At 39.0% G+C, this 22,635-nt stretch overlaps 2 protein-coding genes across 2 annotated transcripts; one reads left to right on the forward strand and one right to left on the reverse strand.

The window, feature by feature from the left end:
- The first annotated feature begins 505 nt into the window (after window positions 1-505).
- LOC122001625 (barley B recombinant-like protein D) lies at window positions 506-6,078 on the forward strand. The gene is made up of 4 exons (XM_042556475.1): window positions 506-719; window positions 1,015-1,097; window positions 3,196-3,300; window positions 4,925-6,078. Exons 3-4 carry the CDS (start codon window positions 3,232-3,234, stop codon window positions 5,861-5,863), a joined length of 1,008 nt encoding a protein of 335 aa, XP_042412409.1. The 5' UTR covers window positions 506-719; window positions 1,015-1,097; window positions 3,196-3,231; the 3' UTR covers window positions 5,864-6,078.
- A 708-nt stretch (window positions 6,079-6,786) lies between these two features.
- LOC122001626 (probable aminotransferase ACS12) lies at window positions 6,787-10,525 on the reverse strand. Its single transcript, XM_042556477.1, has 4 exons — window positions 10,033-10,525; window positions 9,771-9,905; window positions 8,012-8,172; window positions 6,787-7,926 (listed from the first exon to the last, which is right to left on the reverse strand). Exons 1-4 carry the CDS (start codon window positions 10,507-10,509, stop codon window positions 7,080-7,082), a joined length of 1,620 nt encoding a protein of 539 aa, XP_042412411.1. The 5' UTR covers window positions 10,510-10,525; the 3' UTR covers window positions 6,787-7,079.
- Window positions 10,526-22,635: the final 12,110 nt, after the last annotated feature.

The following is a 22,635-nucleotide window of genomic DNA, read 5'->3' on the forward strand; positions in this document are numbered from 1 at the left end:
AAATAATGAATTAAATCATTAAAATAATTATTCAAATTTGATTTAATTTTTTAATAAGTTTGTACTCAGTTAAGTTGGTTGGATTATTTGAAATGTTTATATTTTAAATTTATTTGATTGATTATTGAGTTTGATAATTAAATTTTTAAAATTTATTTTAAATTTTATATTATTTATTTAATATATTGATAAAAATTGTATGGATGAAATATTATTTAATAATGTTATTCACAAATATGTTTATAAATATTAACCAACTGAGTACGTACGTTTAAAATTATTTATTTTGTTTGATGTGTTATTTAAATTTATCTAGTTAATTGATCTGATGTATTAAATAAACATAAATAATTATAGCAAAATTGAACATCTTCATGAATATTTGATTAATATAAGGTCTTAAACGGTTTGGATAAAGTCCGTTAGAAATAAATAAATAACAAGAGAGGTGCTTTTTGGAATTTTGCCATCTTCGTTTGGGGGTTTAAGATGCACGCATGGGGAACAGAGACGGACCCAGTGACAATCGATAAATCAGGGCTCAGGGCTCAGGCCTCAGGCCTCAGGCCTCAGGGCTCGGTAGACGGCTGAGAAGAGACTCGAGCGAGCACGAGGGCAGTGAAGAAGAAGTGGCTGGCGTGGTGGAAGAGCGGCAGGAGGAGGAAATGTGACTTATCCAAGTTATCCGTTCGCTGCTCCTCGTTTGGAGGCCAAAAAGGGTAGAAATCAAGCTGAGTTTGCATTGTTTCTTCTTCCGCTTCTTATACTTATCATTTTAGGTTTTGTGCACTACCTTTACCCTTTTTAAAGTATTATTTTGTGATTTTTAGGTGCATTGTTTTCTTTAGCCCCTTCTACAATCGTTTAATAGAACTTCTGGTCATTTATTTTTGTGAAAGATCTGATTTTTTACATCCTGTTGTCCTGATTTTCGGGCGTTCGCATCAAAAAAAAAAAAAACTCTACTTTGGTCTGCTCTTATGATTTTCTTACCACGTGTTTTCTTCTGATAAGGTTTGGAACACCTTGAGGGAGGACGAATGGGGTTGGCTTATATTAATCCACCGGAACTCTTTGTTTTCGAGTACAGAGTGAAGGTAACTTCTTTAATTGCATGCTTTGAGAAGGAGATGGGCTTATCTAATTCAACTTATGCTAATTAATTAGATATCTGTGTTGCATGTTTGAGGAAGTTCAAATTCCTTTATAAGCCCTGAGTATTTACCACAAGAGAAGATATACTGCTTTTTACCATGGATTCAATATCAATATAAGAGTGTATATGGAAGATTTGATCCACAAAACTTAAACCGGTCATACTTGAGACTTGACACTAGTCGCTAACATGGCTAGAAAAATTGTCCTTTTTTTCCTTTGCTTCCATAAATAACTATTATTATCGTGGCATTCATTATCTGATGGCCTTACCATGAATTGGTATATTCATTTTGCTGCACTTTGAAAGGAACTAGGCAAAACTAGGCTAGTTCATATATTAATTGATGGAATTCTACTTTTGGCTATGTGCCTCAATTATAGAGAAAATATTAGGAGCTTGATATAATGTAAGAATAGTGTCACAGGTATAGTTGTGTCCAAAATTAGATTCATCCATCTCATACCCTTACTTTAAAGAAGCTTTTTACATTAGAGTTTCCCTGTTATTCTATTGTCAAATTCCTTTGTTGATTGAGCATCTTTGCTCATCTTTGGATAGGAAAACAAATACTTATCTTCAAGAGTTGAAGTAACAAACTGTCAAGTCTATGTGATCCAAACCTATGTCATAAATATTTCTAGAACATTTTTATTTTTTTGGTCCATGAACACTGGCAATTATTAGATTATTTAGTGTTTTTTCTTCCCTTCTATGTAGTCCGCTATTTTCTTGATCCCTATAAACCTTTCAGATAGTTGCAGATTTTTTTTTTCCAACTCATATTTGATCTTTGAATCACCAATGTGGAATAGTTCCTAGCTTTTCAGATAATCATGTAAAGTCTATGCTGCATTTTACATTGTCTAAAATTTTTTGCACAATTCCACAATACGGAGCCACATAACCTAGTCTTTCAAATTTTCATCTTAGGTTATTACACGATTATAATACTTGTCAGAGAAAAGGCTATCTGAAGATGTCTTATATTAGTCAGCATCAAGACAATTGACCTTTACCTATTCAAGAAATAAAGTATACATAGCCAAAATGGGATATAGAAGAATGTTCCTCGTTTTATTGATATTGAGAGCTCTACTCACATTTGGAGGATAGATAGAGCATGTGCTTCTCCCTCATTATCAAATGCGGGCCACAGATATTCCTACCACCCTGTAATGAATAGGATATACTACTTAAGTTCATATGTATTACTGATTTTTTCACTTCAACTTGGCAAAAAGTACCATCAATGGCTAAAAAATTATTATTTACTTTTCTCCAGATTAAATTTTATCTAGGGGAATACTGTCAAATTCCAGAATTTTCATGCCTGCTCTATTTATCCTTCTTGATTCAACTGTTTCACTGCTGGCAACTGTAATCAGGTTTATGCATAACTAAAAATTACGCATTCAACATGCCTTCTGTGTTTATGAAATAATACTAGTACAATTGCTTGTGTAAATGGTATATAATAAATCTCGATGTTTTCTGTACCCTTGTCTATTTGCATTTGTTTGTTAGTATATATTGAACTTCAATGAAGTTAATGCCTATTGTAGTAGCAAACACCAAGACTTTTCTGATTTTTGTTGTGCTAAAAGTTTATTTTGCTCTTCCTTCATTAGTGGCAAGGAGGATATTAGTCAAGCCCTTTCTGTGCATTGACCATGCTAGCAGTCTCCCATTTCCTTGTTTACCTCGATAATTGGCCAGCCACATCAAGTCTGTGAATGTAGGGATGGCTAGAATTTGTGTTGTTGGCAGTCAAGTTAGATTCCTGTTAGGGCGAAGAGACTTTATTGATTAAACATTGCCGTTTCTATCTTTCTATCCTGCTTATCTATTTGTCTTGAATTCTTTATGCAGTTGCAGATGTTTTCTTGTTGAAATGGCATGGCTAAGTGTTCTACAGATCATTTCTAGATTAATCATGTTGCACCTCGTACAGTTAATTTAAGACTTTGCTTTTAGTTACAAATAAAATTGTCTTGTTACACTTTCCTGCTTACGAAAAATGCATTTATTTCAAGCAGATATAGAAACTTTCTGCTTGTGATTTAATTTCGGTAATGGATGAAGGTGGGCAAAGAGAGAATGGAAGGTACAAGTCTGACCACTATAAACCTTCTCATGCTCAGGTACATGACACGCCTACAGATTTGCTTTTCTAACTTTTTTCAGAAGCCCAATTGCAAATAGTTTACTAAACAACATTATGGATCATTTTGTTGTCCTATTTTGATTTTTCTGATCATCTAACATCATGGTTGAAGGACTTATCGTCCAAAAAGTATATATTTTGGCACATAAAGTATGACATGTTACAAAGCAGAAATACTTTGGATCGTCTGTTGTGTCTCGATCATATATTAGATATACTTTTCACAAGATGCTTCTCATAATATACTAGAAATATTGTATTTTAAATAGTTATGACAATGTTTCAATTCTTTATACAATACTGCATTGACATGCACCACTTGACCAGTGACAATGAACGCAAAACTGCCTTAAACCCCTTTGTTCCCTTATACTTGATCTTGTTTCATATGAAGTATACAAACCCATTGTTTTACGATAAGGTGTTGTTGGGAGCAAGAGCTCAATTTGAGAACTAGCAAGATGTTCTGAGGCAAGGACAAAGTTCAAACTATTCTTTTTTTTTTAGTTGGCACCAAGTATCCGATTTACGCCGACTAATGCTAGGGGTGACCTGCTCTATCCCATAGAAGTTTTCCACCGGCCAAAGGGTAAATTGGAAAACGTTTGCAGCGAGCGACTCTCAACGTTCTTAAGTCAACCGTCCTTAAGAAATTCATCCGTTAATTCGCTGAAGCTAGGACTCGATCCTTAGATGCTTGGGAAACTGAGAAAATGCCCTGCAGCTGCACCATTGCCTCGAGGCAAGTTCAAACTATTCATACACACCATTGGTGGATCTAGGAAGACAATAGTAGGGGTAATTGTGCCCATTGTGCTTTAAGATATTATTTGAGGTAGTATATATTTTACATTAATTGACCTAGCAAAATAGTTATTGATCACAAAATAAAGTTAGAGTAGTCTTTCATTTATCTCGTTGCACCCATCCAACTTGGATATTTGAAGGAATTTCATTTTCTTTAGTAATTGGCATCAATATTTATTTTTCATAATTATTTTTCTCATCATTGTTCAAGTCCAATGTGTTTAAATTATTCAACTCATAGCACATCTTCAGAATTGTTAAAAAAATTATTGTGTGAGCAATTATTTTAGTCAATTTTGCCTCCACTGTTTTATGGGTCTTGGATTCACCACTGACTTGTTGGTTGAAAGAGAAGTGATAACTAGAACTGAAAGGATTATACAAGAAGATGCTTGACAGTTACCGATGGAGTTGGTTTCAGTCAGCACTGGATGATATGGAGGCTGTTATCTAGCAATGAAGATGTTATAGACTATACGGAGGATGGTACTGAAACAATCAATTCCTCATTTGAAACTCATGGGGTAGGAACATATTGGACCAAGCCTTGGTTCCATGGTTACCAAAATTTTAAAGTACGAACGTTTGGCAGAATTGATAAAATGAGGTTTTAACTCGAATAGTTAATATGATTTTCATCTAAAGAAGGCGAATTAAGTCACAATTCATTTTTCACCTTATTGTATTCAGTCATGTTATAGATTTTTATGACAAGCATGATGGACACATAAATGATTGCAGTTTGTCTAATACTTCTTATGTGTGTAATTTCTAAGCCTTAAATTATTTCGCAGTGGATGGTGCCTCAACATCACCAGAAGGAGAATCAAACCATAAAACTTATCATGGCTGAACGAGACAAAGCTCTACGAGAACGCGATCTTGCCATTTCTGAGAAGAAAACTGCTTTGGCTGAGCGAGACATGGCGTACCTCCAGCGTGATGCCGCAATTGCTGAGCGGGACAGTGCCATTGCGGAACGTGACAACACAATTGCTGCCCTTGAATATGCAAGAAGCAACGGTATGGGCGGTAATTGTGGACTTGGCTGTGGTAATAAACATATGTACCCGCAGCAACGCCACCATGTTCAACTTGTCCAACCCCTTTCACAGCACATGCCGGATGCTCCCTACAACCTTAAGGACGAGGCTCCGAGAGAGGTATTGCCCATGTCGACCGCTTTGAACACAGATGCCAAAGCCTGGAATGTCAACAAGCCGAGGCAAGGAATTAAAGTTGGATCTTCCCCATTGAAGAAGTTGAAGACGCCCAGGAAGAGCAAAACCAGTGGAGCTAACAGGCAGGTCACTATCGCAAAGACATCTGATGATTGGAAGGTGGATATTGGAGGGGGTAATATGGCTAAGCAGGTTTTATTGCATAAGCATGACGAATGGGAGAGTCGAGACCTTGGTCTGAATCAGGTCACATTTGACGAATCAATGATGCCAGCACCTGTCTGTTCATGCACTGGAAAATACCATCAATGTTACAAATGGGGTAATGGTGGATGGCAGTCTTCCTGTTGCACGACTACTCTTTCCATGTACCCACTTCCGGTGATGCCGAACAAACGCCATGCCCGTGTCGGAGGGCGAAAGATGAGCGGTAACGTGTTCAGGAGGCTTCTCAGCAGGCTTGCAGCAGAAGGCCATGATCTATCTCTGCCAGTGGACCTCCGGGAACACTGGGCTAAGCACGGGACTAATCGATACATCACCATCAGGTGAAACAAATCCATGCAAAATTGTCATTGATGAGTAGGAAAGGAGTCTATAGTGTATGTCTGTCTCTATTCCCTCGATAGGGGAACTAGAGCTTTAGGATTTTGCGTCTAGTTCTATAACTATGTAGTCTTTTTGGATGATCAAGAGCTTAGTTGTATGTTTAAACTCTGGGTAGTAGTGATTCTATAGCTTGAACATGAAGGAATTCATCTTGTTTATATAATGTTTACGATGCATGTTTCAAATATGGTAGTTGGTGTTTCAGTCGATTAGTTGACGCTAGATCGAGCCATTTTGTTATAGATCTCATTTTATATAATGTTTACGATGCATGTTTCAAATATGGTAGTTGGTGTTTCACTCTTCAGGTTTACAACTCCATTTTGTTATAGATCTAATTTTCATTCCAGAACAATATTGTATGATTGGCAACTTGTACCGAGGGTTTTAAATCTCCATCAATATTGTATGATTGACAACTTGTATCGATCGACACATCAGTGTTTTAGATCTTGGTCTTGTCATTGATCTCAGTTTCATTGTATGATTGGCATCTTGTATCGATAGACACATCAGGTTTTTAAATCACCATTTAGTTATTGATCTCAGTTTCGGTATTGCCAACTCGTATTGATTGACGCACTACACGCGGTATAATAGGTCGACACATGAAGAATGTGATGCCCATGAGGAAGAGTAAAAATAGAACATGAATTTTGGAAGAATTTAAGCTGCCTCAGTACAATAAATTTGTCTCTATTTCCACCTGATTTGAACACACGCACACACAAAACAAAACTTAAGAGAACAATTCAAATAAACATGAGAAATTAATAGCTTTATTTCCTTTCTTTTTCTCTTTTACTTCTCTCCAAGTAAACATATTATGAACATTCAACATCAAAATCGAGTTTCTATCACTGAAATACACATATAAAGTCAAGAATTTATTTCCCAAGTCTGTTAACTCAAATTTCATTGTTGCATTTTTATCTAAATGACAGTAATTCGTCAAAAAAGAATATTCTTAACCGAGAACAAGAGCTCAAATTAACAGCTGAGGCGGTCACGTCGAGCGATCATCTGATCCTTCTTTCTTTGAGCAACAGCTGCTACAAGCATCGATACTGATGTACCCTGCAGAATATTTGTGGATGTTTCTACATTCCTAACATGTTCCATATACCATCTCTTCCTTTCGACAATCTTCTAAAATAAATCAACGACTATCGAAGATTCTCTTGAAGCGTTCCATAATCACAGGTACATCTTTCTCAGTCAATGTTGTAAAACAGAAACGAAACCACCCAGGTTCGATGCAGTGGCATGCTGTTCCAGGGGTTGCATTGATCTTTGCCAAATCAAGCATCTCCTTCCACAGCTCAAACTCACCTTTTTCGCTGTATGATTTCATAAATTGACTCACATCTGCCCAACAATAAAATCCGCCACCACTTTTTACACACTTGATTCCCAATTGTTTAAGTCCATCAACGAACAATGCATGCATCGCCCTGAGCCTACTTCTGTTTACCTTGATGTACCTTGTAATGAAGTCGGAATCAGTTAGCATCGAGATGAGCAAGCGCTGTGTTGGAGCCGAAATAGAAGAGAACCTTGTCAACTTTGAGGCAACTGAAAGAACTTGGTCGTTGAAGGAATAGATCAGACCGGTCCTAAAGCCTGGGACAGAGAGATCCTTGGATAGACTGTATATTATGTGAACCCTGCTTCTATCAAATTCATCATCCGAGTTCAAAATCTCTGCCATGCTCACAAACTCTTCATTGCCGTAGGTCGAACCTGCAAATACTTCATCGGCAATGACATGGATGTTCTTCTCTGTAGCAAAGTCAAGAAGGTCATGTAGCAATTTTCTTTGCAGCAGATTCCCAACTGGGTTGGAGGGATTCGAGAAAAGAACAGCCCTCACTTTTACACCTCGCTTTTTTGCTTGATCGTATGCTCTTTCCAAAGCAGCAATGCTGAAACTAAAATTATCAGTGCTTCGGCATGGAACAGGTATCACCTCTATGCCAGCTGTCCACTTAGTATTCCTGTCGTACCTGCAAGTTGAGATGGCCATGTAAGATTTGTGTCTCGGTACAAGGTGAAGGTAAAGGTTATTTCTGGTGGAACGAGAAAATCAACCCGGGGTAATATGGTGAAGGAACAAGAAATCCATTTCCATGATCTCCCAGGCAGAAGCTGAGAATCTCGATTGCTGAAGTTGCACCTGCTGTCAATATAATTCGTGATGGATTGAAGGAGACTGATCCTTGCACCACTTGCCCCATAAATCCCGCAATAGCCTGTTAAATACAAATAATAGGCTGTAAGCAAACTTGCAACGCAAACCATAGACTTATACAAGCTTACACCCGAAACATGTGTCCCAATTTCAAAGAGGCTTTCATCTCAAAAACAAATCGAACTCATCGAGACTCGTGTCTTGATATGCAAACACATGAAGTTGGTCATGCTTAGCGGATTGATCATCGACCCTTGGTGTCACACGAAGAGGTTGTGCTCAAAGAGGAGCAAGCCCGATAAGAGAGGAAGAATGCCTAGTGAATAGAGCAGTCACTTAGTTGAGCTTGAAGGTAAACAAGCTTGTTTGTTTATCTCGAGCGAAGCTTGAGCTTTTACTGAGCTCAATTAGCAACATATTAATGTAGAATGCTATTTTAGTCAATAAATAATGAATGTATTACATATTATAGTAATACTAAATTGTCTTAAATCACAAACTCTGGCAATTCAACAATTCCACGGATCCTCATCCTAGTACACATAGGAGACGAGTACCACCTTTGATTATAGATTAATTGGACAAAATATACTATATGTGTCTCCCTCCACATATCCACAAAACACAGACAATGTAATTGTCCATCTATTTAAAATGATAAATGCTAACACTTCCAAGAAATTTTACTTTTGCTGATTGTTGCTTCAATATAAAGAATGACATCTGGCACCAAAAACCACACCGTTTGAAATGCGAACAAGAGAAAGAATGCATGGTTACAATGCATAACAAAGACTGGATTCTATAGTAAGATGATTACAAATTTCAGAAGGCACATCTATTTGCAAAGGAATGTTGCATAATGCACATCATGCACGCTCCTAATTAATGCATATCCATTTTTGATATGTTACCTCCATTATTTGTGATTATTATAGTCAAGGGTCTGGTAATCCAAATAAAATGCATACAATAACAATCACATGCACCATGAGAAAGACCAAATAATAACAGAAATCCACCTTCACAAGGACATGTGTTTTGTTTCTTCAATTATCCTAATACTTCAAGTAAATACTATAAAAATATTATAATTTCATAGTCTAATTAGACTACCTACTATAACTAAAACCATAGTAAGTTTCTTCTAAATAAAATAAATAAGTATTTGAACCTTGAATTGCCCTATGATTCATATTCCATAATGTATCCTTTAATGGTTCAAACAAAAAAAGACAATTCACTGTTTTTTTAAGTCTCTAAGGAAATTTATGTTATTTTGTTCTCTCTAAAAACTTTATCCATTAAGTATTATAGCCTTCTATCTAGTTTCAATACACGTTTTACGTAGTAGCTTTGTGTACAAAAAAAAAAAAAAAAATCTTTAGTATTCCGTCCTAACAATAATTAATTGTAAGAACTATAGCGATTCCTGAACTGCAAAGCAATTAAAACATCTTGAATAAGCCGATGCATTCATCCATGAAACCATTTAGAAAGAAGCAAAGCAAATAAAAAACTGTTGCTTCTAACACACCAGAAGTTTGGCAGCTTAGAAGCTGAACCAAAAAAGGAACATGGTCAATCAATGGAAATGGCAAGAAAATTAATGTCAGAATTTATTAGACTAAGTTCTGAGAAAGAAGACCATCTACTCACCATCTTCAGTTCCATCAAGCCATCGGAAGGCTGGTAAGTCGCTAATCCATTAATGTTCAACCCACCCTGTCGTTCATCGAACCACGAATTCTTCGAATTTGTAGCAAACCAGCCCTCGATCAGATCGAAGGATAACTGCATTAAATGAACAAAAGATTTTAAAACACCGGAAAAGAGGAAAAAGGTTTTTTTTTTTTAAAAAAAAAAAAAAAAAAAAAGGGGGAAAAGGACTCTGTTTGAGAAGGGAGGATGAGGAGTCTACATGGTTCTCCGCGAGGCCGAGTTGTATGACGCCATCGGGGTTGTCGAGGGGATGGTAAGGGTCCTCGGAGCACTTCTTGTACCCCACGAAGTAGGCCGCGCTGTCGGAGGATTTGGCGATGGATACAGCGCGGGAGGAAACAGCGGCGGGGCTGCGAGCGGAGCCGAGGGAGGCGCGGGATAAGGTGCGTACGATTCCAGGGAGCTCGCCCTCGTCCGCGGGAGGAGAAGAGGAGGAGGGCGAGGGGGAGGAGCGGTTGCGCTTGAGGTAGATCTGGAGGAAGTAGAAGAGGGCGCAGGGAATGAGTGAGCCGAGAACGAGGCCGCCGCGGCCCTGGACGATGCCCTGGAGGGGCACGATGAGGCGCATGGCGGCAGCGCCTCCTCCGCGGGCGGCGACCGGAGGGAAGGCGAGGGGGCCGGCTGAGGTCGCCTCCTCGTCGGCGGGGGGTGCCTTGGCCTCAGCCTCTGGGTTCATCGGAGGAGGATAATCATTTTATATTTTATTTTTGTTTTTTTCGCTTTTATTTTTGTTTTTTTTCTAGAAGCTTCTCCTTCACAATTTGATTGCTTCGAAGGCCTTCCTTACTATTTTATATCTTTTTTGGATTATAAATATAATAATAATAATAATAATAACAATAAATGAAATTTTATGTTTAAATCCTTTCCGAGATGGTGGATTTTCCACTCCACTACATTGACGTTAACGTTCAAAGTACGATATAGTTAATTTTATAATTTTTTAGAATTAAATCATAAACTATTGAATCATCGTAAAAAGATTTCTATCATAAAAAATATACTATTTAAAAAAATATCTCATCTAAAATATTTTATCCAACACTATTATATTTAATTATAATTATTTGATAATTTTGAATTTATTAGAGTAACTTTGGTAAAGAGCCCGATCTCCTAGACCATTATAGATTATACTAAATGCATGATAGACGAATTAATTAAATGCGATAAAAATTTACAGCGATCTCCCGCAGATCTGCAGTCGGCAGTGGCGAAAACTCGCTGTCGGAAGAGCGATCACAAGATCGGAAAGCCCTCCGCAATTCCACAAACCAAATCCCGTCGCCTTGGATGTTCTCCTCTTACTCTCGTCTCCAACGCACACTCGTAATCACACCCCTGAGCCTTGGACGGACCCCCTTTATATAGGGAAATACACTAGGGGCATAATGGACTTTTCCATTATGTGTAGTAGGGAACATGGGTCACGTTCCCCACTATCCCCATTTCCAACATCTCCCACTCGTCCAAGGTAAGTCACTAAGACTAGTTCATTCAGGTAAGTTACAAAGACTTAATAAGTCACATAGACTATTAGAGAGTTTGGTCACATAGACCGTATGAGAACATCCAATCCATACTTAGAGAAAATGGTTCGTGCGACAGCAAGCACACTGAGCGATAGTTGCTAATAAGATTGTTACACCTTGACTTAGCCGCTCTTTGAGCAATCAATGCTAATAAAGTTGTTACACTTTACTTAGCTGCTCAAATAAATTAGAGACACATTCTTTATGACACATAGTCACTTTCCTGGTGGCACATAGCCTTTATCCAGGATCCATCCAATCTTCAAGTGACACACAACCATTATCTTGAAGATATCCATGTCTTGCTATTTACCCAGATTAAATAATTTTCATTTACATCGATATGAACATCTCTAATCCCTTATAATGACCATTATGTCAAGAGCATGTTCATATCCAATATTCACATTCATTTCTATACATAACAGAAATGGGTCGACCAGTGAATAACAACAAAAGATGTAAATATATTTAATCTTCCTTTTTAGCTAGAATCAATTCATTTTAATCAGTCGCTTTCCTAGTTATGCTCCATAGACCGAATCATCCATAGCCATAGGATACACGCTAAAGTAGCAGACACTGATTAAAACTTCAAGTAGACAGCTAAATAGTCACTAAGGCAAAAATTGAGATTAACATATAATCTCAAAGGTCTCACATAGTAGAGAAACAGGGATTCATTCTCCTACTACCTTTATTGTCGCAATAGCACATGTGGTATGAATCACATGCTACGATGTTATTCTCTTTACTAAAAAGAGTGCATGTTGTCTTCAAATTTAACATCGTACAGATTTCGATCTAGACATACCTAACGTCTAATCCTGAATTCAACATATGAATTCTAATATGGCTTTCAACAGGTTTAGTAAATGGTGGGTTCATTTACTTCGATCATTATTTACATAGAAATGATCTCATCTTGACACAATTATCAATGCGACCTCAACTTATGAATCTGTCTCTAATTTCATAATTTCAGCTACTTAAGCTGTTTCATAAGTAACGGTCTTACCCCTATTTGTACTTAACAAACAGAGATGATTGTCCATGTGAGTGGACCAATCTCCACCTGCCAACATGCTCACCGAGATCTTACATGAATGTAACAAATACAACATATACACTGAATAAATTATGGCAAATGACACAATCATAACACAAAGTCTGATTGTTATTTCAATATTGTTACATTCTACGAAGTCCCAAAGACTTTACATGTTCTTTAAATGACTCTTTAGTCATTGGCTTAGTAAAAGGATCTGCAAGCATAACACGTGTAGGGACATATTCAAGAATGACTTTTCTTTTAGCCACAATATCCCTTACAAAATTATATTTAATTTCTATATGTTTGCCTTTGCTATGATATTTGGGATCCTTGGAAAAAGCTATTGCAGCTTGACTGTCACAGTAGATAGTTACTGGACTCCCACTATCTTCAGCAATTTTCAGATGCTTCAGAAACCTTCTCAACCAGACTGCTTCTTGCACAGCTGCTGAACATGCCACATATTCAGCTTCCATAGTCGACAAAGCTACACAAGTTTGTTTCTTACTGTTCCAGGAGATGACACCACCATTCAGCAAGAATGCATAGCCTGATGTGGATTTTCTATCATCCAGGTCTCCAACCCAATCTGCATCTGAATAACCTTTCAGACTCATATCTGATCCTTGAAAATAGAGACAATAATCTGTTGTCGCCTTCAGATATCTGAATATCATTTTTACTGCCTTCCAGTGTCTCGGTCCTGGGTTTGACTGAAAGCGACTGACCAAGCCCACAACATAGCTGATATCGGGACGTGTACACAACATAGTGTACATCAAACTACCAATAGCACTGACATATGATTTTTTATTCATCTCAGCTATTTCCTCTGGAGTTTTAGGACACATACTCTTGCTCAACACAGTACCTTTCACAATAGGTGTATGTTCTATGTTGCAATTAGACATGCTGAAATGATGTAACATCTTATTTATATAAGACTCTTGTGACAGGCCCAAAAGTCTTTTAGGACGATCTCTTATGATCTTCACCCCTAAGATGTATTCAGCTTCTCCCATATCTGTTGTATCAAATTGTGATGACAGTCATTTCTTGACTTCATTCACATATCCTATGTCATTTCCAGCTATCAGCATATCATCAACATATAATGATAAAATGGCATACTTTCCTTTTTCCTGTTTCAGGAAAACACAATGATCCTCATTGATCATTCCAAAACCATAAGATAAAACGACTTCATTAAATCTTATGTTCCATTGTCTTGACGCTTGCTTTAGCCCATATATAGACTTTTCAAGTCTACATACTTTTTGCTCTTGGCCTTCAGCAATGAAACCTTCTGGTTGAACCATATAGATTTCTTCGTCAAGATCACCGTTAAGGAAAGCGGTTTTTACATCCATTTGATGTAATTCTAAGTCATAATGTGCCACAAAGGCCAAAATAACTCTTATTGATACAAATTTCACTACGGGAGAAAATGTCTCTTCAAAGTCAATACCCTCCATTTGGGTATATCCTTTTGCAACTAAACGAGCTTTGTATCTGTTGATCGATCCATCCGCTTTCCTCTTTATTTTGAGAATCCATTTATTCCCAATAGCCCTTCGGCCCGGAGGAAGATCGACTAAGTCCCAAACATGATTTTGAATCATGGACTCCATCTCTTCAACCATTGCAGCTTTCCATTTTTCTCTAACTCTACATCCCAATGCTTCCTCAATGGATTGAGGCTCGTCGTCGTCAATTGGAAGTGTAACCAATGCCTCATTCTCAATATCAAACCTCTTCTTAGGTTTGATCTTACGAACACTTCTCCGTAAGTTGGGCTGTTGAGAAGTCAATTCATGACTCGACATATCACTCCCACTCGGTTGACTAGACTCAGGTATCCCTTTTGACACCTCTCTTGTTGATAATATCTCATCCTCCTCAAATAGAGGAACATTGTTATCAACATCACCTCTGATTGGGAACTCTGTTTCGAGAAAAGTCGCATCTCTCGAGTCTATTTAGGAGATGGTTCCATCTAGTTGCTCACCTATGAAAACATAACCTTTGGAGGTCTCATGATATCTTATAAAGATACATTTCTTACCTCTAGGCCCTAGTTTTCCATACTTGTGAGAACTATCATGAACATAAGCAGTTGACCCCCAAGGTCTGAGATTACTCAAATCTGGTTTTCTGCCTGTCCAACGTTCATATGGGGTAGATGGAACTGACTTTGAAGGCACTTTGTTAAGTATATAGGCTGCAGTTAATAGTGTATCTCCCCAATAGGAGATTGACAAATTAGCTTGCGCCATCATAGGATTGTTAACTGTCTAATAATCCCTCTATCATTACATATTGTCTTGAACATATCAGACAAATACTCTCCTCCACGGTAAGTGCGTAAAGCCTTAACTTTACGTTCTGTTTGATTCTCAACTTCGTTCATATAACGAATGAAGCAATCTAATGCTTCAGATTTGTGAGAAATCAAATACACATGACCGAACCTAGAGAAATCATCAATAAATGTAATGAAATAGGAAGCTCTATGTCTAGCCTTCACATTCATTGGACCACAAATGTCCGAATGAATTAACTGCAATGTCGATTCAGATCTAATAGCCTTACCAAATGGTTTCCTAGTTGCTTTTCCAGCAAGACAATGCTCACATATAGACAATTGAATCTTAGCTCGAGTGCCCAGCAGACCCTCTCTAGCTAATCGATTCATACGTTCTTGTCCTATGTGTCCTAATCTAGCATGTCAAACTTCATCAGTTATATCTGCATCACTAGTTAAAGCAATGTTTGAAAAACAACCATCAATATCATAATTGACATCTGGTTCTACATCAAGAACCATAAAATCATTTGTTAAAAAACTATATCCGATTGACACTGAGTCAATCTTAAGTTCAACAGACCGACTGTAAAATTAATACAATACCCTAAATCAAGAAAACACGTAACGGAAACAAGATTCCGTCGAATTTCAGGAGCATACAGGACATCATGTAGAAATAAAACTCTACCACCACGTAGGTTGAGTTTGCAAGTGCCGACTCCTTTGACTTCAACTCTTGCATTATTTCCCACATAGATCCACTTGTTGCCAGCTGGTACCTGACGGTACTCAACAAATGTAACTCGTTCCCGAGCTACATGGTTGGTTGCTCCCGAATCTATAATCCACAAAGGATAAGAATCAGCTAACAACACTGAACTAGCAACAAAATGCTCTTGAAAAGAAGACACACTTGGATTTACCTTTTTCGGCTCAGTGCACTCCCGAGTAAAGTGGCCATTTTTGCCACAATTAAAACAAGTCAACTTGTTTTTAGGTTTATTTCCAGTCTTCTTGACTATCTTCTTGATTGGGCCTTGTCCCACAACAGCAGCTTCCCTCTTCTTTCCCTTCCCTTTCTTGAACCATTTCTTTTTCTTGGATCCATATGATCCAGCAGAACTTACAGTCACATAGGCTTGTCCAGTAATCCTTGCGGATTCAACTCTCTCCGCCTCCAATTCTACATGGCGTGAGACATCAATGAAAGTCTTGATACTCTAACTGTGAGTTAAGGTCTGCTTCATGCTCTCCCAAGAATCTGGAAGTGAACGAATAACTGCTTGAACCTGTTGTTCATTAGTCAACTCATGACCAGCAGTTTTAAGCTCCCGAATCATGTTTGACATCTCCCTGAGGTGTTGAACCATTGACATATTCGGACGCTTTTTGTAGCTGTCAAATTTAATTGTCAGCTGTCGAAGCTTGCTCAGACTTACTCCACTGTATTTTTCTTTAAGGGCAACCCAGACTTCATGAGCCGTAAGATATGACTCATATTCAAAAGCTAGGTCGTCTACCATTGAACTAATCAATATACCCTTTGCAGTGGAGTCCTTTTTCTTCCATGTCTTATAGGCATCAAGATCTCGTCTGTGTTGTGCAGTGGGACCTTCTACAGGTACTTCCATAACCTGATTTACAGCCTCTAGAACTTCTTGTTCCTCAAGTACATATTGTATCTTAAGGTGCCAGATCTTGTAGTTATCCCCATTAAGTTTTTCACCTTTGTTGAGTTCAGCTATTATGTTTTTGGTTGCCATAATCTATCATAAATAAACAAATTATTTAATATTCAGTGTATATCATATGTATGCAATTTATGATTGACTTAATATTACTTTGAGTTGATTTACAAAATCAAGTGACAACTATGTTTTCACTCATCATCCGTATGACCAATCAAATTAATATTAATCAATTCTATTACATACATCCCAACAAATGAACTAATCATTTATAATATCATGAAATTTTTTTAATTAAATGAACTAATCATTTAATACATCATGAACTAATCATACATCATGTCAAGCAAACAGCATAAATAAATGAACATATCATTAATATAAAATTATGCTGCAAATTGTTAATATATAACCAACTGATATGAATGAAATGGACTAACTATTGTTCATACAAAACGACAATAAAAATAACAGAACTCTAATAAACTAGATAGGCAACTACCACTCCCACTAGGACAGACACTAGTGCAGTGGTCAAAATAATCCCTCTCAGCCTGGACTCATTTGGGGTAATCCCAGGCAGGACAGCTTCAAGATTTTCAATTGGTTCCCACACACACTCTCCCAGATCCTCTGGATCTTCCTCTGGATCTTCAGGCTCTTCTGAATGCTCTTCAGATTCTTCTGGATCCTCCTCTGGAGGATCTTCAGGCTCTTCTGAATCCTCTTCAGATTCATCTGGATCCTCCTCTGGATCTTCAGGACCCCAATAGAGATGAAGCAACTGTCTGCACATCTCTGAATACGAGATGTGTCCATCATAATCATCCCAAAGTTGGAATGCTATCTGCCTAAGGTTTTCTGGCAATGAATAGACTAGAGCAAATCTTCTGTGTGTGTCTTCTACTGGAAATTCTTCTCGCTCGAGTTTCCAGAACAACCGATCGAGCCGACCAATAAGCCATCCGAGTCCTTGAACAGGGTCGAAATCAAGCTCCTTAATCTCCTCCCAAAGCTCATGTTGTCGTTGTTGATACAGTCTGACCTGGCTGTTGTTTTGATGTTGACACTGATTTAAGTTTGTATCAGATATTAATTTAACTCAGAATGACTACTGATCGAGGTTGATCAGTTGGGAGGGAAAGTCCTGGTGAGTGAAGCCAGGCAAGGGAAATCCAGATGGGTCAAGGTTGACCAGACATCTGGTAAAAAGTCCAAGCAGGGAGCTTGGCACGGGAAAAGTCCAAGTATGGTGACTTGGCACGGAATGGTCAGAGAGGGCTCGGTAGCTCGTTCTCTGGACCGGATGAGGTCGGAGAGGGCTCGGTAGCTCGTTCTTCGGACTAGGTCAGAGAGGGCTCGGTAGCTCGGTCTCGGGACCAGGAAGACCTCAGGGTTTCAGGCTGGAAAGCTGCAAAACTCACTCGGTAGCATTGGATCGGTCTGCATCGATCCGTGTCTGTCGTCTGGATCGGGCCGATCGGTGATCTCAAGATCACCGATCGGTCGGGTGACCGATCGGTAACCTACAATTTACATGGGCTATCGTCGATGCGGTGACCGATCGGGATCCGTAAACATTACGTGGGTTAACCGATGCGTGGACGATCGGTAACTACAGTATTACGTGGGTTAACCGATCGATGCGTGGACCGATCGGTAACCACGAAGCATTACGTGGGTTATCGATCGGTCTACCGATCGAAAGAAGTGATCGAACGCCGAGAAAGGGTGGAAGCGGTGCGTGGACCGATCCACACATAGTCTGATCGGTCCACGCACCGATCAGATCTTCTCGGACCGATCTCGATCGGTCCAGAACAATGGATCGTCTGCGGACCGATCCACGCGATGTCGCATGTCTCCTGCTACTTCTCTGTGATTTCTGACTCGTTTCTGATGCATCTGATCTAACATCTGCTTGTGAGCTTTTTGAGTTACAGGCTGCAGGTACCATGGTGATGTTTGAATTCAAATCAATGACTATCAAAGGAATAAAACAAAATGATTTTTCTACTGGTTATCGCTGCAAATTGTGCAAAAGAAGCGTCAACGTTCACTGGCTTGTTCAGTTGGTTCACTGGCTGCGATCAGCTTGACTCTTCCTTATTGGTTCGAGCTCAGAGACACCAGTGAAGACCAAGGATGGTATTGGTGTGAGTTCAGATGAGGAAGAAGCGTGATTGGCGACGCCTGGTTTGGCGACAGTGATACGCTACTGGTTTGCAGTGATTCGATGCAGGCAAACGCAGTGAAGAAAGCAGAGAAATAAGAAGGAGGAAGAGGAGAGGATGAAAAACACTCTGGAAAAACTCTCTCTGTCGTTCAAGCAAGAGGCTGTGCGTTTTCGTTGAGCTCTTGGCTGATTCCTCCTGTAGTTGTTTTTCTGCTTCGTGGCTGTAAGTTAAACTGTTCAATCCTTTAGCCACACTCTGTAAGTAATTGTGCTTCACTTTCAAATCTACTCTTGTGATCTTTGTGGAGAGGTTACTCCACCGAGAAGGAGGATCTTTAGCCGGAATTTATCCGGGGTGCGATCTACCGAAGATCAAGGAGTCGTCCACCTTACGGACACGCCGAGGAGTAGGGGCAAGTTATCCCCGAACCTCGTAAATTCTAGTGTTAGTGTGCTTATGTTTTTCTCTCTTTTAGTTGTCTAATTCCGCTGTGCTAACGATTATCTGTGTAGAAGTTTTCGTTTAAGTTTTTAAAGGAGCTATTCACCCCCCCTCTAGCCATCTAAGATCCCAACAAGTGGTATCAGAGCCTGGTGCTCTTCATTTCGGCTTAACAACCCAAAGAGCTAAATAATGGCCATGAAGGAGGGACTCAGCACCAACCGTCCACCCTATTTCGATGGAGCAGATTTTCAATACTGGAAAAGCCGCATGGAGTATTACCTCAAGACCGATATCTCCATGTGGTTCTCCGTCAAGGAGGGATTCTCACCTCCAAAGGACGAAGAAGGTAAGGAACTTGACTCATCGAGATGGTCAACCGAGCAAACTCGCAAGGGACAAGCCGATGCCAAGGCGGTTGTCACTTTGCAATGTGGGATAGCCAAGGATCAACTTGTCAAGGTTGGTCCTTTCACAAGTGCGAAGGATCTATGGAACAAGCTCATCGAGCTCCAAGAAGGGACTCGAGACTCTCGGATCGCCAAGAGGGATTTGTTCCTAAACCAACTACAGAACCTTGTCATGAAGGAAAATGAAACTGTAAGTGAGATACATGGAAGGTTCAAGGAGATCATCAATGGTCTCCATTCGGTGGATGAACGAGTAGAAAACCGTGACCTCGTAAGGTATGCTCTAAAAGCTTTTCCTAGGAATGCCTTGTGGTCATCTATGGTGGATGCCTACAAGGTATCCAAGGATCTTTCCATTGTTAAGTTAGATGAATTTTTTTGTGAAATGGAATTACATGAACTTGCTAACAAAGGGCAAAAAGAGAAAGGTATTGCTTTGGTTGCAGAAGAAAAGAGCAAGGAGGGAAGAAGAAAGAAAGAAAAGAAGAAGGAGAAAGAAATTGTTTCATCTTCATCCTCCTCCGAGTCCGATGATGAAGGTGAATCATCATCAAGCGAGATGGCCAACTTCGTGAGAAGAATCATGAGAAGGAGCAGAAGATACAAAGGGAAAGGTAAACCTAGCGAACAAAATATTGACAAAACTAATGTTACATGTTATGAGTGCAGTAAAAAGGGACACTATCGGAGCGAGTGTCCGAAATTAAAAAGGAAGGAGGAACGAGCCAAAAAGAAGGAGGAAAGAGTCAAGAAGAAGAAGGCTCTAAAAGCTACATGGGATGAGTCTTCTTCAAGTTCATCTGAGGAAGAGAAGAGGGAGAAGAGTACACGGCAGTTAGCCCTCATGGCAAGAGAGGAGTCCGAGTCCGAGAGTGAGGACTCAAGCTCTTCAGCCGCGACTTCATCATCTTCGGATGATGAAGAGGTAACCTCTCCCCATTTAGAAAAATGTTATAAAACAATTGCACATTTGTCTACTTCCCTTAAAAAATCAAAAACAGAAACTAAACTGCTAAAAGATGAAATAGAGAAATTAAGGGCCCTTAGGGAAGATGAGGTCGATGACCTTTATCAAGAGGCCCTAGAGGATGAAAACAAAACCTTGAAGGGTGAAATTGAGAAGCTCAAGAAAATGCTTGAGAAATTCTCAACCAGCTCTAAGACCTTAGACATGATTCTAAATGCCCAAAGGGCGGTTTACAACAAGGCTGGATTAGGATACCAACCTAAGGAGTCTAGTTTTATTTCTTTAGTGTCAAGAACCCAATTTCATAGAACACATGTTTCTAGGGTTCATGAGACTAGGAAGAAGGTGACTAAGGCATGGGTGCCTAAGTCTCTCATTGTAGATGCATTAGGTCCCAGAATTTGGGTACCTAAAACATCCGTCTTTCGTGTCTTGTAGGCATTGGTCGAGGGGGAGCGTCTATCAACTTGGTTTATTGATAGTGGATGCTCCAAGCACATGACAGGGGACAAGTCACTATTCTCTACCATACAAAATAAAAATAGAGGTAATGTGTCTTTTGACAATAATGGTAGTCTTAAGGTTATAGGGGTTGGAGACATTCATATATCCGAATGTCTCCACATCAAGAATGTTCTTCTAGTCAAGGGGATGACTTTTAATCTCCTAAGTGTCAGTCAATTGTGTGATACGGGTTACACAATTGAATTTCATTCAAGTCAATGTTTGGTTAAACACATTGACACACTTGACACGGTACTAGTAGGCACAAGGGTTGATAATATTTATCAAGTATCGTTTAAAAGTGCTACTAATGCTTTGATTAAGTGTTTCATGTCAAAAGAAGAAGAGTCTTGGCTTTGGCATAGAAGGTTGGCACATGTAAACATGAAGAACATTCGGAAGTTGGCCAACAAAGGACTAGTACGAGGCTTACCAAGCATCAAGTACCAAAAGAACAAACTATGTGATGCATGTCAAATGGGTAAGCAAACAAAAGCATCTCATAAAGGTAAAAGCATTGTGAGTACATCTACTGCCTTAGACTTATTACATATGGACTTGTTTGATTGTAACAATGTTATTTCGTTGAATGGTAGTAGATATTGTTTAGTAATTATTGATGATTTTACTAGATATACATGGACCTTCTTTTTGAAAACTAAGGATCAAACCATAGATATTTTTATTTCCTTTTCTAGAAGAACTGAAAATGAAAAATCAACAACAATTAAAACCATTAGAAGTGATCATGGTGGTGAATTTCAAAACCATAGGTTCTTAGAATTTTGTCAAGCAAAAGGGTATAGACATGAGTTCTCAACTCCAAGGACCCCACAGCAAAATGGGGTTGTGGAGAGAAAGAACCGAGTCTTACAAGAGGCTGCACGAAGCATGCTCAATGAGTACTCACTACCGAGTTACTTGTGGGCTGAAGCTGTGAATACAGCTTGCTATGTGCAAAACCGAATCCTGATACATAGGTTTTTAGGAAAGACTCCTCATGAACTTTGGTTTGGGAAACCACCTACAATTAAACATCTTAGGGTGTTTGGTTGTAAGGTGTTTATTTTGAACACCAAGGACCATCTTGGAAAATTTTCGGCCAAGGCTGATGAAGGGATACTGGTCGGGTACTCGCTCACCAGCAAAGCCTATCGAGTCTACAACAATCGGACTAAATTGATTGAAGAGTCCTCTGATGTAGCTTTTGAAGAAATCCCTAAATCAAATGATCAATCAAGGGATGTAGGAGAAATTCAACTTGAACTTAGAAGTCTAAGTTTGAATGATCAAAATGAAGAAAGAGTCGAGGTTGACTCTGATGACGATGAGCAAAGGCAACAAAGGGCTCCGGTTGATCCCTTGCCTGATATTGAGTCCTTGCCTGTGCCTAGTGAGACCATTCATGAGGCACCACCAACATCAAGACAATCTAGGATAACCACTAGTCATCCCCAAGACCAAATTGTGGGAGATATCCAACAAGGGGTTAGGACTAGGTCATTCTTTAGAAATGAGTCTAATGAAGTCGCATTGATTTCAGAGATTGAACCAAAATTAGTTGATGAGGCATTGCATGATCCTGATTGGATCATAGCTATGCAAGATGAGTTAGATCAATTTGAAAGGAGCCAAGTGTGGGACTTAGTTCCTAGACCTAAGAAGACCACCATTATTGGAACTAAATGGGTCTTCAAAAATAAGTTAAATCAAAAGGGAGA

This window comes from Zingiber officinale, chromosome 7A (genome assembly GCF_018446385.1).
Source record: "Zingiber officinale cultivar Zhangliang chromosome 7A, Zo_v1.1, whole genome shotgun sequence".
NCBI classification, from domain to species: Eukaryota; Viridiplantae; Streptophyta; class Magnoliopsida; order Zingiberales; family Zingiberaceae; genus Zingiber; species Zingiber officinale.